This window comes from Cryptotermes secundus, unplaced genomic scaffold (assembly GCF_002891405.2).
Source record: "Cryptotermes secundus unplaced genomic scaffold, Csec_1.0 scaffold115, whole genome shotgun sequence".
In the NCBI taxonomy this organism is placed as follows: Eukaryota; Metazoa; Arthropoda; class Insecta; order Blattodea; family Kalotermitidae; genus Cryptotermes; species Cryptotermes secundus.
This window is the reverse complement of record NW_019721516.1, coordinates 1-12,659: the sequence shown is the minus strand read 5'-3', so window position 1 is coordinate 12,659 and position 12,659 is coordinate 1. Positions and strand designations below refer to the sequence as shown.

The 12,659-nt window shown below is 38.5% G+C and overlaps 2 protein-coding genes and 1 long non-coding RNA gene across 3 annotated transcripts in view; 1 reads left to right on the top strand and 2 right to left on the bottom strand.

Annotated features, from left to right (window-relative positions):
* LOC111875425 (transcription initiation factor TFIID subunit 13) overlaps positions 1 to 2,686 on the top strand; it is a 5,415-nt gene extending 2,729 nt beyond the window's left edge. Inside the window, exon 3 of the mRNA XM_023871669.2 lies at positions 2,387 to 2,686. Within this exon, the coding sequence (XP_023727437.1) occupies positions 2,387 to 2,566 (180 nt within the window). The 3' untranslated portion in view covers positions 2,567 to 2,686. The remainder of the gene's footprint in view (positions 1 to 2,386) is intronic.
* A 175-nt stretch (positions 2,687 to 2,861) lies between these two features.
* Positions 2,862 to 5,296, bottom strand: LOC111875423 (protoporphyrinogen oxidase). The gene has a single exon (XM_023871668.2). The coding sequence runs from the start codon at positions 4,552 to 4,554 to the stop codon at positions 3,139 to 3,141; it is 1,416 nt and encodes a 471-aa protein (XP_023727436.1). The 5' UTR covers positions 4,555 to 5,296; the 3' UTR covers positions 2,862 to 3,138.
* Positions 5,297 to 11,054: 5,758 nt separating this feature from the next.
* Positions 11,055 to 12,612, bottom strand: LOC111875419. Its single transcript, XR_002844721.2, has 2 exons — positions 12,349 to 12,612; positions 11,055 to 11,770 (listed from the first exon to the last, which is right to left on the bottom strand). It is a non-coding gene; the product is annotated as an uncharacterized LOC111875419 (long non-coding RNA).
* Positions 12,613 to 12,659: the final 47 nt, after the last annotated feature.

Genomic DNA, 12,659 nt, shown 5'->3' with positions numbered 1-12,659 from the left:
TAGGCTGAAATAAAACTACAGTATTCGATTTCACTAAGCACGCACAGAAAACAGACCGCACTCTGAATCTCAGCCGCGATGCAGCTGTCTGTTCAGGCCCATAGAAAGGGCAATAAGCTTTTGCAGCTATAAGGGAAGGTCTTACCATTGAAGAAGGGACCCTCTCGCTTTCTCTTGAATAGCCATTCTTTCGTTCTTCTGACCTTCAGTCAAAAGATTTGAAAATCCGAAGGGTGTAAGCAGTGCTAGCAGAAGACCAAATGATTTTATTGCTTCCATCTGTTTTATGACATCAGGGACTGCTAAAATTCGTCAGGTGTTACAAACAGAAATGAATTTGTAATGCAGAACAACTCTGTGAAGAACTGAGAAATCATTTTTGCAGTACTCATCAAAATTAAAAGACAAAAAATTGAAAACGGAGTATAATTTGTATAAAAAATTTAAAATCTTCCGTTATAATATGCGACAGTATGTTCTTTGCTGATACAAACAAAATTAATTCCATCCATTTATCTCAAAAATTGAGTTAGATACAGTATTTTTAAACACAATGCTTAAAATTGTTTAGGCGCACTAACAGAAACGGACATTTAAAAGCAGAGTACCAGCGGGCATTTAAATAAACTCCGGCCAACTCAAGCTTACCAGTATTTCAGAAGTCCGGCATTTAAAGGTTAAGGCAATCATTGTAACTTCTGTAAAGTCCTTGGGCCACTCTCCACTTTCATATATGGTGTTCATTAGTTTTGTCAGTGTTTTCAAACCACCTTCTCCCAGTAACTTGAGCACATCACATCATCATCTCCTGTAGCCTTTCCCTTCCTCATTTCCTTGATAGCTTTTTCCACCTCACTTTGTAAAATATATGGTCCTTTCTCGTCTGTATCTACTTCTTCTTCCGGTTCAACTTCTAAGGTTTCTGGCCGATTAGGTCAATCATATAGTTCTGTAATATAATTTTCCCAAATTTTCAGCACTTGCCTCTGATCTACTATTCTATTCCCCTGGGAGTCTTCGATGCCAATATTTTGAATCCCATGATTCTCTTTCCATCCTAGTTCTTTTGTCTTCATGCACATCAAATCATAACGTCCTGTTCTTTGAAATTCTATAATCTCATTACATATCTTCTCAAGATATTCCTTTTTGGCCCTGTCCATGGCTCTTTTCAATTCATTCCTCAGTCTCCTGTATTTCCTCCTGCCTTCTTCATTGTTGTTATTCTTCCATTTCCTTCGCTCCTCCATTTTACTCATCATCTCCTGTGTAACCATATCTTATCATTCATGAAATGAGCACTCTCTAAATATACTTACTTACTCTTGATTACTTGGGTCCTACATATTACAGTGTCCATAACTTATGCTCTGCATGTAGACTATCAGCATCCCATTGTTGCAGTTCATATTAAAGAATCTTGGTTTTTCTGAGTTATGAAGAGTGAGCTGGTGTTTTGAATATGTTCAACTACAATAAAAATAACAATCCCCCCCAAAACTGCAGTGTAAGTTGGATTTCAAGTAAAACTCTTGAAGGTAACAGGCATGTCATCAGCTTAAGTTCATACAGAAAATTTTTCTGCAATGAATTGTACAGCTAAGTTATGGATTTAAGAGCAAATCTGCCATCTTATGGTTGATAAGATTAGAGAGTCTTGTTCCAACACAGGTTTGTATGCTGTCTGCTTGTAATCTGTAACATACCCAAGCAGCCTCTTATCTTGCTGTTTCCACACAAGTAATAGTCTCCGCAGAAAAATGGATAGGTTATAGCACTGTTTCATTTTAAGTCAGCATGGACTGTCATGGAGTACTGATATGTAGTTGCAACACAGTTCTTTCATGCTCTGTAAGAAGGGCACAATTCAAATTTGTTCAGTTTTCACATATGCTAAAATTATATTTTCTCTTATTCAGGTGGTATTAAAGGCTGAAGTGTAGTTTTTATACAATAAAAGTTGAAAGCACAATACCTAGGTCTTGCATAAAAAGTAATCCTTTAGTTAACTTGTCTTTCATGATGATTTTGGACATAGTTCTTCATACAGAGCACCAAAATGTATTGCTAAAACATGAGCCCTTGAGTTTCCATAGTAATATTTGTGAGGGATGCTGAATAAAATAAGAGTCTTCACATGTAGGACAATAACATGTTGCTGTAACCCAGAAGATTACAATTTAACCTCTCACCAGTGTGAAAACCTCAACTCCTATTTTATATTTATGACATACAAAGGTTAAGAAAATATTGGATAGTGTAAGAATGATGTGCATGTGTGTTGATATAACTCTGTATCAGGTTTTGCAGTTATTTTAAAGAATAAGGTGCATTAATTTTTATCATTAGCAGGTACATTTTACATTAATACTCTGTTTTTATTTAGACTCACAAGGCTATGGAGATTGGAAGAACAGGAAGGGTCCAAGTGGAGGACATTGTATTCCTTGTTCGCAAAGATGCTCGCAAGTATGCAAGAGTCAAAGATCTACTCACCATGAATGAAGAACTGAAGAAAGCTAGGAAAGCATTTGATGAAGTTAAATATGCAGGAATTCCAAATTAATATATTTTTACTCCTATATAATATTTTGTAATCAAGTATCAGAATGTCTGTAACCTTATTTCAAGTGTATTTTTTTGTCTTGAATATAAGAAAAAATATACAGTAATTTTTAAAATTAAACCATAGTTTTATAATTTATCCCAATTCCATTTTTTTTGTAAACTATAACTTGACAGATGAAGGCACAAATTAACAAGCATTCCTTGTCAATAATATAGTCTTTGGTCACAGTATTCAAAACATCAGCATTACACATCTTATAATTTTAGAATTAACTTCATTCTGCTTGCTTGGCTTATTCATCAACCCTGTAGTTGAGGGAGGGGTGGCAGAATGTTTCTCTGAAATGTCCATACACTTTTACTAGACTAAATGTCATCACATCACATCCCATTAATCAGTACTCTTTACATTCAAATTTTATTGGCCATGTGGGACATGACTGTTGTGGCACATATGAGTACATTAGTCCAGCTAGCTAAGGATCATCTTTCCAGCTCTTTCACCTCAGTTGAAGTCCATCCACCACTCCTGAAGTATTGGGTAAGTTTCCTATTCCTGGACAATGAAGGTTAAGTCTGAATATTTTTTATTAAGTTGTCTACTGCTGTTCTGGCTGACAGTATGACATCATTGACTCCGACACCATTGTATGATGCTCCAACAAGGGACAAAGGTAAATTATGATTATTCACATAAGCTTTAATTCTCTCTATTCGTTCATAATGTCCAATGACATATTGTGGAATGCAATTATTTAAAACTGACACTTGATGATCCTCAGGTGTAGCTGATATATGGAGAATTGAATGCACATACTGTACTGCTGTACTCAAAAGTCTGCCTGGTGTTGAATCTTCTCCAAAAAATCGTTCAAACCACCTCCCACCCATAATCACAGTCAGAACAGTATTGTCACCCTTTGGAAAACAACACGTATCAAACACAATTCCTAATATAGGCAGATTCTGAGATGATGGAACAAGAAATCCAAATGCATTATTCTTTAACAGACTGCCTTTATAATGAAGATTCACTACTGCAACAGTAACTGTTGGGATTGAAAACAGTTCTTCACTTAATTCTGGGTGCTGTTTAGCTACAAGAGGTGCCAACTGTTTTGCCGGTAGGGAAGAAATAATATGATCACACTCAAAAATCTCTTTCCTGACTCTTACTGCAGCTTTTCCAGTCTGGAATATTATTTCCTCACATGGAGAATTGAGCAACACATCGGCTTTGTGCTTTTTAATACTAATTCCCAGTGTTTCTGGCAGTAGCTCAAGTCCACCATCCAGTGACCAAACACTCCACTTTTCCTTTTCAGCTCTCTCAAAAAGTTCACATTTGCTTTGGAATGTATTCCTTAATTTCCCTCCAAGTATGTTCATAAGAGTACCTTTTATTATAGACCCATGAGCTTGTTCTGCTTCAAACAAGGACTTCATTAGAAACTTCACACTGATTTCTTTTGCATCTCCAGCACAAACACCACTGACTAAAGGACTCACAGCATACTCAGCAATCTCCTTTCCTAAACGTCTTTCCACAAAATCATAGATACTTTCATCCTTAACTAAATTTCTTGGTGCTTTCAAGTCTTGAAACAATGCACTTACCAATGGTTTTGTAAATGGTGGCTGTGTAAAAAACAGTGAACAAATGCTATTGGATGGCAAAGCATGTAATGCATTATTAACATAAATGAGCCTATTTTGAGCCGTTGGATGACTGTATGGAATAGGCACCACTTTACTGACCAGACATAGATCTTCAATTAATGCCAAAGTATTTTCTCCAGCTACTCCTTTTGGACGCACAGTTCGAGGGCCATGCTCAAAAACCAATCCGCTAGGAGTTCTTGTTGACCGTATCCATCCTCCAAGCCGACTACTTGCTTCAATAAGTTTAACATGCTTTGAAATTGACTTCTGCAAGTAGTGGACAACTGATAAGCCACTAATTCCCCCGCCTAATACCACATACATATTTATGTATAAAATTCACAACCGTATACAGAATACCAAGGTTAGGGCTGACACATGTTATGAGACAAAATATTACCATAAAATTGTGTATACTCCTTATTGGAAATAATTAATTTTCACTGCTGTCCATGTCAGTCAATAAATTGCTTATGACAAAAGTTTCCTACCTGCCTTTAATAAGCAAGGTTTATCAGCTGATTGCCACTGAAGTTATACAATTTATTTCTATACATTAGAGAAAATGTATTTCAAACACCTACGTTACGTTTGCATAGTTAAGTCCCTCAGGAAACACGCCTATGATTAAGCAACAATTCATGGAATCACACACGTTCCTTATGAGCTACGGCCAATATCAGGCAATAATACTGTAACAGTTCCAAGATTATTGAAAATAACTTAAAATTCCGAACTTTATTCCTAGGAATGCCGCATATGAACAAACATTAATAAGTTACGGTGTGAATATTCTGTGCTCTAGTCACTTAAATAACTGCACTTCACACGAACGGACCTTATCATTAGAATGACTGGACCAGTTTGACCGGACTTCAGTATCTTTACCGCACTCAATTGCAACAGTCATATTTCCTGTGGGATGCCTGCCTTCTGATATATCCCATGCTTTCATGGACTTCATGGAGATAAAAATTGCCCGTTAAAAGTACACACGCAAAACATACGCGACGTCACGCACTCACTATGCTGCCCCCTGTAGTGAAGTAACTGCAAAAAGGCTGATAGTACGGCCATGAGTTTAGTCGATAAGGAGGCTACCTATTATTCCTACAGATATGAATAATTTTGAAACCCTGCTCCCTTATACTGTGCATGATCTTGCTCAGTTTTTAGAAATGATTATATGTGAACTGGTTTAACTAATATCACTTCACTTAACCCTATAAGGAGAAATGTTCTCAGCAGCTCCTGTAAAGAAGCACAAATATTTAATTTACACCAGTCCACCATCCCCTTACCAAAATGCACTGAACCATTACAAAGTCCAACATACACAAAACTAATATTCGTGTTCAGGAAAGCTGAAGTTGGGTGAACCTGAGTGAAATATATGTTTCCATGAGAGATACTTGTATTGAACCAATAACTTTTGTTCAGAGCTTACAATCAGGAGCTATATAAAACTCAGTAAAGGTAAGGTAAAATTGCCATGCTTAACTAATTAAGCACTAGGCATAAAGGCATAAGTGGGAGATTTTTAGTTATTTTATGCATTATATGTTACACAGAGGAAGAAATAATACTGAGCTTTCCAAATATTAACATATTTACAGGGATGGGAATGGCTTTTAAGAACCAGGTAAATTATTTGTATGAACAGAAAATCCCAGGGGAATTACCCACAAATGGAAAGGCACCCTCATCAAAAAATTAATCCTCAGGGTACACAGGTTATATGCCTCTGCCTTCAGATAGCTTTGCTGTAATCAAAGTAGAATTACTTAACTGTCAGTAGATGCCATGAAGAGCAATCACCTACAATACTTCCTAGTATTCTTATTTCATTTATGGTTTATTAACCAGAAGTGTCACCATCTCATGGTCCAGTTTGAGGTACTATCCTGGCATGACTCGAGACACCACACAAAATTCAGGTTACCAGGTTTCCAGACTTGAACCTGCAGCCACCTATATATGAAGGAGTGGTATGCACTTGGTTACCTGATTGTTCTTCTACTTGTTAAATTATCCACCTTTTATTAGGCCACATGGCTCAGCTATTTGAATATCTGATCTTAGGTTTCTTTGTTTACTTAACTGAACTGAATTGACTTTTTATTTTATTTATATAGGCCCTCTGCCTAAGCCTACAACAAAAAGTAAAGTACCAAATACTGCACAAGAAGTAACTGTTTTGAATTTAAGTCCTTATAAGATGGCTCTACTGTGGGAACATCCCACATTATCACGCATTCTGCAACGCTCGCTCTTCACATCACTTTTCACCATCACGCGCGCTAACCAATCAGATTGCTACAAACGATCGCATTTGTACTACGCTCGGCGCTAGCCCGCGTCTTCACCATTACGCGCGCTAGCCAATCAATTCTTCCTCCTCACTTTCGAGTTTGGCTCCGCCCCACCGACCAGCGTATAAAAGGGAGCGACTCCAGAGCCGAGTTATGCAGTTCGATTCAGTTCACTTCAGCAAGCAACTTCAGCCAGCAGGCTTCGTCGCCAGCGCTCGGTCTTCGGAAACATCGGCAGGCTGCGCCAGGCACGACCGCCTCGGCCCTCCAGCGCTCTCACACCCGACTCACTGGGGCACCAGCGCCTGGACTCGCCGGTGATCGTGTTACGGTCCGACTCACTGGTCATCTGGCGTAGCCACTGCCTCATGGCTCCTACGACCGCGCTCAACGACTAGCCTTTCACCAGAAGCTGCCGCACTGCGATCAAGCAACCTCCAATTCACGCTGCCGCACGGCAAACAAGCAACCTCCAGCCACGACCGCACTGCGACCAGGCCACTCACCGCAACTAGCATTTCTCCTTACCGGCGCGCGCCGCGCTACCTCACCGGTCAATCATCTCAGCAACCACGGTCCTTTTCAGGGCCAACAAATTGTTCCGAAGAAGTGGGTTGTCATAGGAGTATGACAAAGACTACACACTCGTTAAGAAAAAACCCCACACTACAAATGGCAATACATAAACACAGAGTTAGAAAAGAGAAAACACTTGATTAGCATATAACATCCAATATGAGACAAAAATATGATCTAACAGTATTTAGGAAAGGAAATATTCCATATACAAAGTGAACACAGAAAATCCAACAGGTACTAATTTGTGGTGGAAAGGGGCAGAAACACATACTCTCACATGCACACACTAACAATCTTGGATATGATGATACTTAGGCCATATTCAGGAATTATGAGAATGACAGGCTGAGCCTCATGCAAACAATATGTTCATATCTATAGTGTTGTGATAAAGAGATAAAATCCATTCCAATTTTATTAAACTTTGCTTTGTGTAAATAAAATAAGTAATTCTGAAAGTGTCACACTACATTACTGATCAATCTTCATAAATTACATGCTGAGATCACAACGAACGGGAAAAGCATTTACATTCCCATATTTTACTTCATACAAAATTCCTGTATTATGGCTCAAACTCAGTTTCATTTTTATCTATTCTTATTAACACATTGCGGACCGGAGGGGCCATATGGCCCTCTACGTTTCCAAGCGTTGCAGACCAGTCGGGCCATATGGCCCTCTGCGGTCACGTTATGTTGCAAAACGCTATATATCGCTGTGTGGCTTCGTTGAATCGTAACTACTGTGTAGATGACCTCGGGAATGATTGCTGCCTTATCTAGTAACTCGACCAGAGTCATTTCCTGTCACAACCTAAACAAAATTGGCTTTGTTCTAATCCAAGCTTGCATGTATGAACCACGCAGCTACCAGTTCAACATGGCTCAGAGACGAAAGCAGTTGCGATCTCTCGGAGGACAGGAAATATTAGATATGTTCTCCGATGAGCTATCAGATTTGCCAACTGCTTTGTCTTCTTATAGCGAGGCCATTATCAGTAACAGTGACAGTGATGGGGACCACAGGGCTGCCTAAAATGTGTCAAGTGAAAGTGAGAGCTCCGTTGAAAGTGGGAGTGTCGGGACAGCTACATGGGATAAAGTGGACAAAACTCCCACTTTGGGAAAGTTTACTGGTGATCCAGGGTGAAGCAGATGCCATCGGACCCAACGGACGTGTCTGAAGTTGCGTCACTGTTTTTTTGAGATAGTTTCTTTGACCTGTTGTGTCAGGAAACTAACAGATACTATCTCCAACACCGTGAGGCATACGACAGAACCAATAAGGTTTTGAAGTGGGTGGATGTCACTTCAACAGAAATGAAAAATTTTTNAAATTCTACTTTGAAATACAAAGCATTTCTGTTGAAACTGGCAAAAGCTTGGGCTACTGACGTCACGGTGGCGGCAGTACCTGCGTCAGACACAGACGTAGTGCAGCCGGGGCCATCTGTTCGCACCCGCCAGAGGCCTCAAGTAGACCCCCCTGGCCGACTCTCGGGTGATATGCGGAAACATATTCTCGTGAAAATTGTGAAGAGTGAATATTGCAAGAAGAAACACCCTTCTAGGCAGTGCCATGTGTGTGCAGAGCACAAGAAGAAGAGTAGAATTGCTTACATGTGCAACTTCTGCGTAATGCCTCTTCACAAAGGGGAATGTTTCCAGAGATATCACACGCACAAGCACTTCTAGGAGCTCTGGTAAGTGTTCTCCAAAAATTTCAGTTCATAAAATTAATTAGGAGATTTTATATTAATTTTTAAAGTGAACAGTGCACAAGTTAGGGTAGTAGGTTTAAAAACGCCGGTCCCCAGGGTGATTTAAATGTTTAAACCACCGGTCCGCAATGTGTTAAGCACATTTGAAAAACATAAACTACAAACTAAACAAATTCCTTAATAACTTTAACCTGACATTCCTGTGTTACAAATTATCTTCATAAGCTTATACAAAACTAGACATTTCTTTTTCACTTGGACTCAAATTCATCTTTCTTTACATTATTTTAACTGGTTTTTAGATCTATGCACGCCATGGATTTATTGTGTCAATCACCAGACTTATTTTTAAAGATGACTCTTTTGTAGGAAATGGAAAATATACTGCTCAATTCTCTTTCCCACACTTTGGTCGGTGGGAAGTTATTTCACATTAATACTGTATTCAAATTAATTTTATGACCTTAAAGGGTTAATTTTATCCATTTAAAGAAACAGTCAACTTAACATGCAAATAAATCTACAAAATAATATACTTCAACTACCATATATTAGGCACACTTCTGTTGCTGTGTTTGAGAATTGGTTGTGAACGAACATATTCTTTAAATTCTAACAGGACACCCTGAATAAGGAATCCCCACAATAAAGAGAGTGCACAGAATTCAAACAACAGATTATTAACTTTTTAATTCTTCTTTACTTTTTAGCTCATTAGCATACTCATTAGGCTATGGACAGGCAAACTGGGGAACTGAGTTCAATTCCCAATAGGAGCAAGTGATATATCTCCTCTCCACACTGTTCACATTGGCTCTGTAGCCTAACCAGCCTCCTGCCTAACAGGTACAGAGGCAGTGTGGGCAGGGTGCAAAGCTCACCACTCACCTCCATCTAGTGATGCAATTAAGAATCCAACAATCTATAACTCCTCTCCCCCATATACCTTCATAGCATGGTGCTTAATTAGAACAGGAACAACTTTAAATTTCTTTACCTTACCTTTACTGACTGTGCGAAGAAAGACCACACTGTTCACAAGTAATTATGAAACAAAATATTACACTGCTATTTTGCATTTCAGAAGTCCAAAGTTTGAATCTCGGTCCAGAGACCAGTTATCCTGACTAAAGAATTCTGTGGGGTTATTTGTAGTTCACTCAAACAAATGCTGAAATTGTAGCTTACATGTCACAGGTGTTCCATACCTTTTCTAATTTATCACTCAGAAATGATTTATAACCAAAGCAGCTGAAAAAACACCAGAACAATCATTCAACCAATCAAGAACTGTGAATTGCACCCTCTTTCCACCAGCTGCATGCAGCAGAATGAACTCCATTAACATTTAGTGTCAGGGGTGTCAGGTGGGCATTACTTGTGCAGCAGTAAATGTATTTTGAACAGCCTAAGAGCTTGCTCACATTAGCAACCACAGACCTGATCCCAATCATATTTCCACATGCAATATCCATAATATTCCAAAGAGTCTAAAACGGGAGACGCGAAACAGTTTGAATCTACAGAACAGGGCAAATGCAAAGAACTAATCAACAAGCTCATTTTTTTTTTAATGCTAGTGGGGTTGGACTAAGTCCCTTGTACTGCAGCCACTTCTGGTCTATTGTACCAGCCCCAGATGATAGGTGAGGGTGATTGTGGAGCAATTGGTGGAATGAAGATTGGCAGGGGAAACTGAAGTATTTGGAGAAAACCTGCCCCAGCACCACTTTGTCCACCACAAATCCCACTTGACCAGACCCGGGATTGAACCTGGGCCGCTGCGGTGGGAAGCCAGCGACTAACCGCTTGAGCTATGGCGCGGCCCAACAAGCTCACTTACTGGATGTGCAGAAACACTGGTCAACCAGTTTCATTAAGGTAAGGTAAAGGTAAAATTATAGTTTCACTTAAGCATCATGCCATGAAGATATAAAGGGAAATGGAGGTATGGTGTCATGCACTGTTACCCTTGTCACCAAGACGAAAGTCAAGTGTCACACTCGGGTCATTTCAATATGAGAAAGAAGTGACTCCACCAGTCATAGGATAGGGAAATGGGTGGGCCCAAGGACCATTCTGGACATGGTGGCAAAGCAAGAAACTTCTTCCATGCTGAGAATCAAATCCATTGTCCAACCCACAGACAGTCACTAAATTGAGTTATCCTGGCTCTCAGTGTTTTGCTAAAAATACAAAATCTAGTTTTATTCTTTTTCCATGTTCTTCTATTTCATTGATTTGATATTTTACATTCACCTTCAAATGGTCAACATGTGAAAATATAAATTTATAAGTATTAAGAAATGGTCCAAAAAACAAGATTTCACTCTTCTGTATCATAACTAGTGAACAATAATTGTACCTAATGATAGCACCATCATTTATAACGGCACCTTTAATGAACAAGTCAAGAACACCTGCTCTCATCACAATATTCTTAATAGAACCCCTATCTTATCCATCTCACTTAAATTACATTCAGTTTTAACAGTAAAAAGTCTCAGTCCTCAAAGTTCCACAACAAAGTTTATGCATATTTACAAATGCCTAGAAAATTTGTTCATAATCCATAATAAATTAATCTGTGTCTGGAACTTACCAGGATCTTCAAACACATATGATTAGATGGTGAATACATGAGATCCTCAAACTACTTCTACAGATAAACCTTTGGATATGAAACTGGTATATTATATGCATCAGCAAACCCATACTTTTGAGTTCTTAGTAGCTGTTGTGTGATACTGGAATATATGAATTACAAATTAGAATTATACTCATCAATCTCACCCATTTTCCATTATGTTGTCAAGTTCAATCCCTATACAGATGGAGTATAATACATTGCATCAAGGAAAAACCTTGTGAAGTCTCCGACAATAGAACGGTCGGGAATACTATGTGACATACCATACATAGCAAACTGCAAAAGAAGATAAAGGAAGACAGATTACTATCTATATGAAATTTGGTAATTTGAATACGGTATTTATGAGCACACAGTCTTTTCTTTTTGCCATTTGAAGCTGCTAGAGAACACTAATTTCTGAAAGAAATTAATCTCAAGTCTTTGTCTGTATGGCTTAAGAGTGGCAAAGTATACTCCAACTGGAAGTATGTGTGTTATCTAAATGCATTCTTTGTGGTTCTGAACATAAAATTTTATATTAACAAATATATATTTGTTGTGAAGGGATTTCTGAGCAAGTTCACCATCTACTTGAACTCCTTCTGCCTGTACAAATAAAAGCAACACAAGTTATGACATCCAAACTGTATGTTCCTATACTGCGTTACTGCATCAAGTCCTCATTTATTTTCATTTCTGTTTATCTAGCAATGGTTTATAAAAACAGAAATGAAGGCTACTTTTATGAGAAATAATACAGGAAAAAACAAAAGCCTAAAGTTAATGGTAAAAATGAATGATGAAAACAAAGCGAAAGGCATTAGGGTCTGGGTAGTAAGAAATTTAGTCACACTGACAAGGTAAGCACTCACTTTCCCCTCGATAGGTTTGCTAGGATCCCTCATGATAATTGCTAGTTCCTCTTCCACATCAGAGAGAAAACCGTCTGCTACACCATCTGCAGTATGCATGTATGTGACACACAAATGGAGCCTGTTACAGACAACATGACGCACAGTAACCATAATGATAGGATCAAAACTAATTAATATAAAGACTACGAGGATATTTTATCTGCATCAAATTTTTATGTACCTTTAATTTCATTGTATAAATCAAGTGATTCTGATTTCAGGTAACACATACGAGGGGGGACCCAAAAATAACCGGAAACGACCTGTTG

Excerpts from the sequence above, each read along its gene's own strand:
- LOC111875423 (XM_023871668.2), bottom strand. The coding sequence starts at position 4,554 with ATGTATGTGGTATTAGGCGGGGGAATTAGTGGCTTATCAGTTGTCCAC.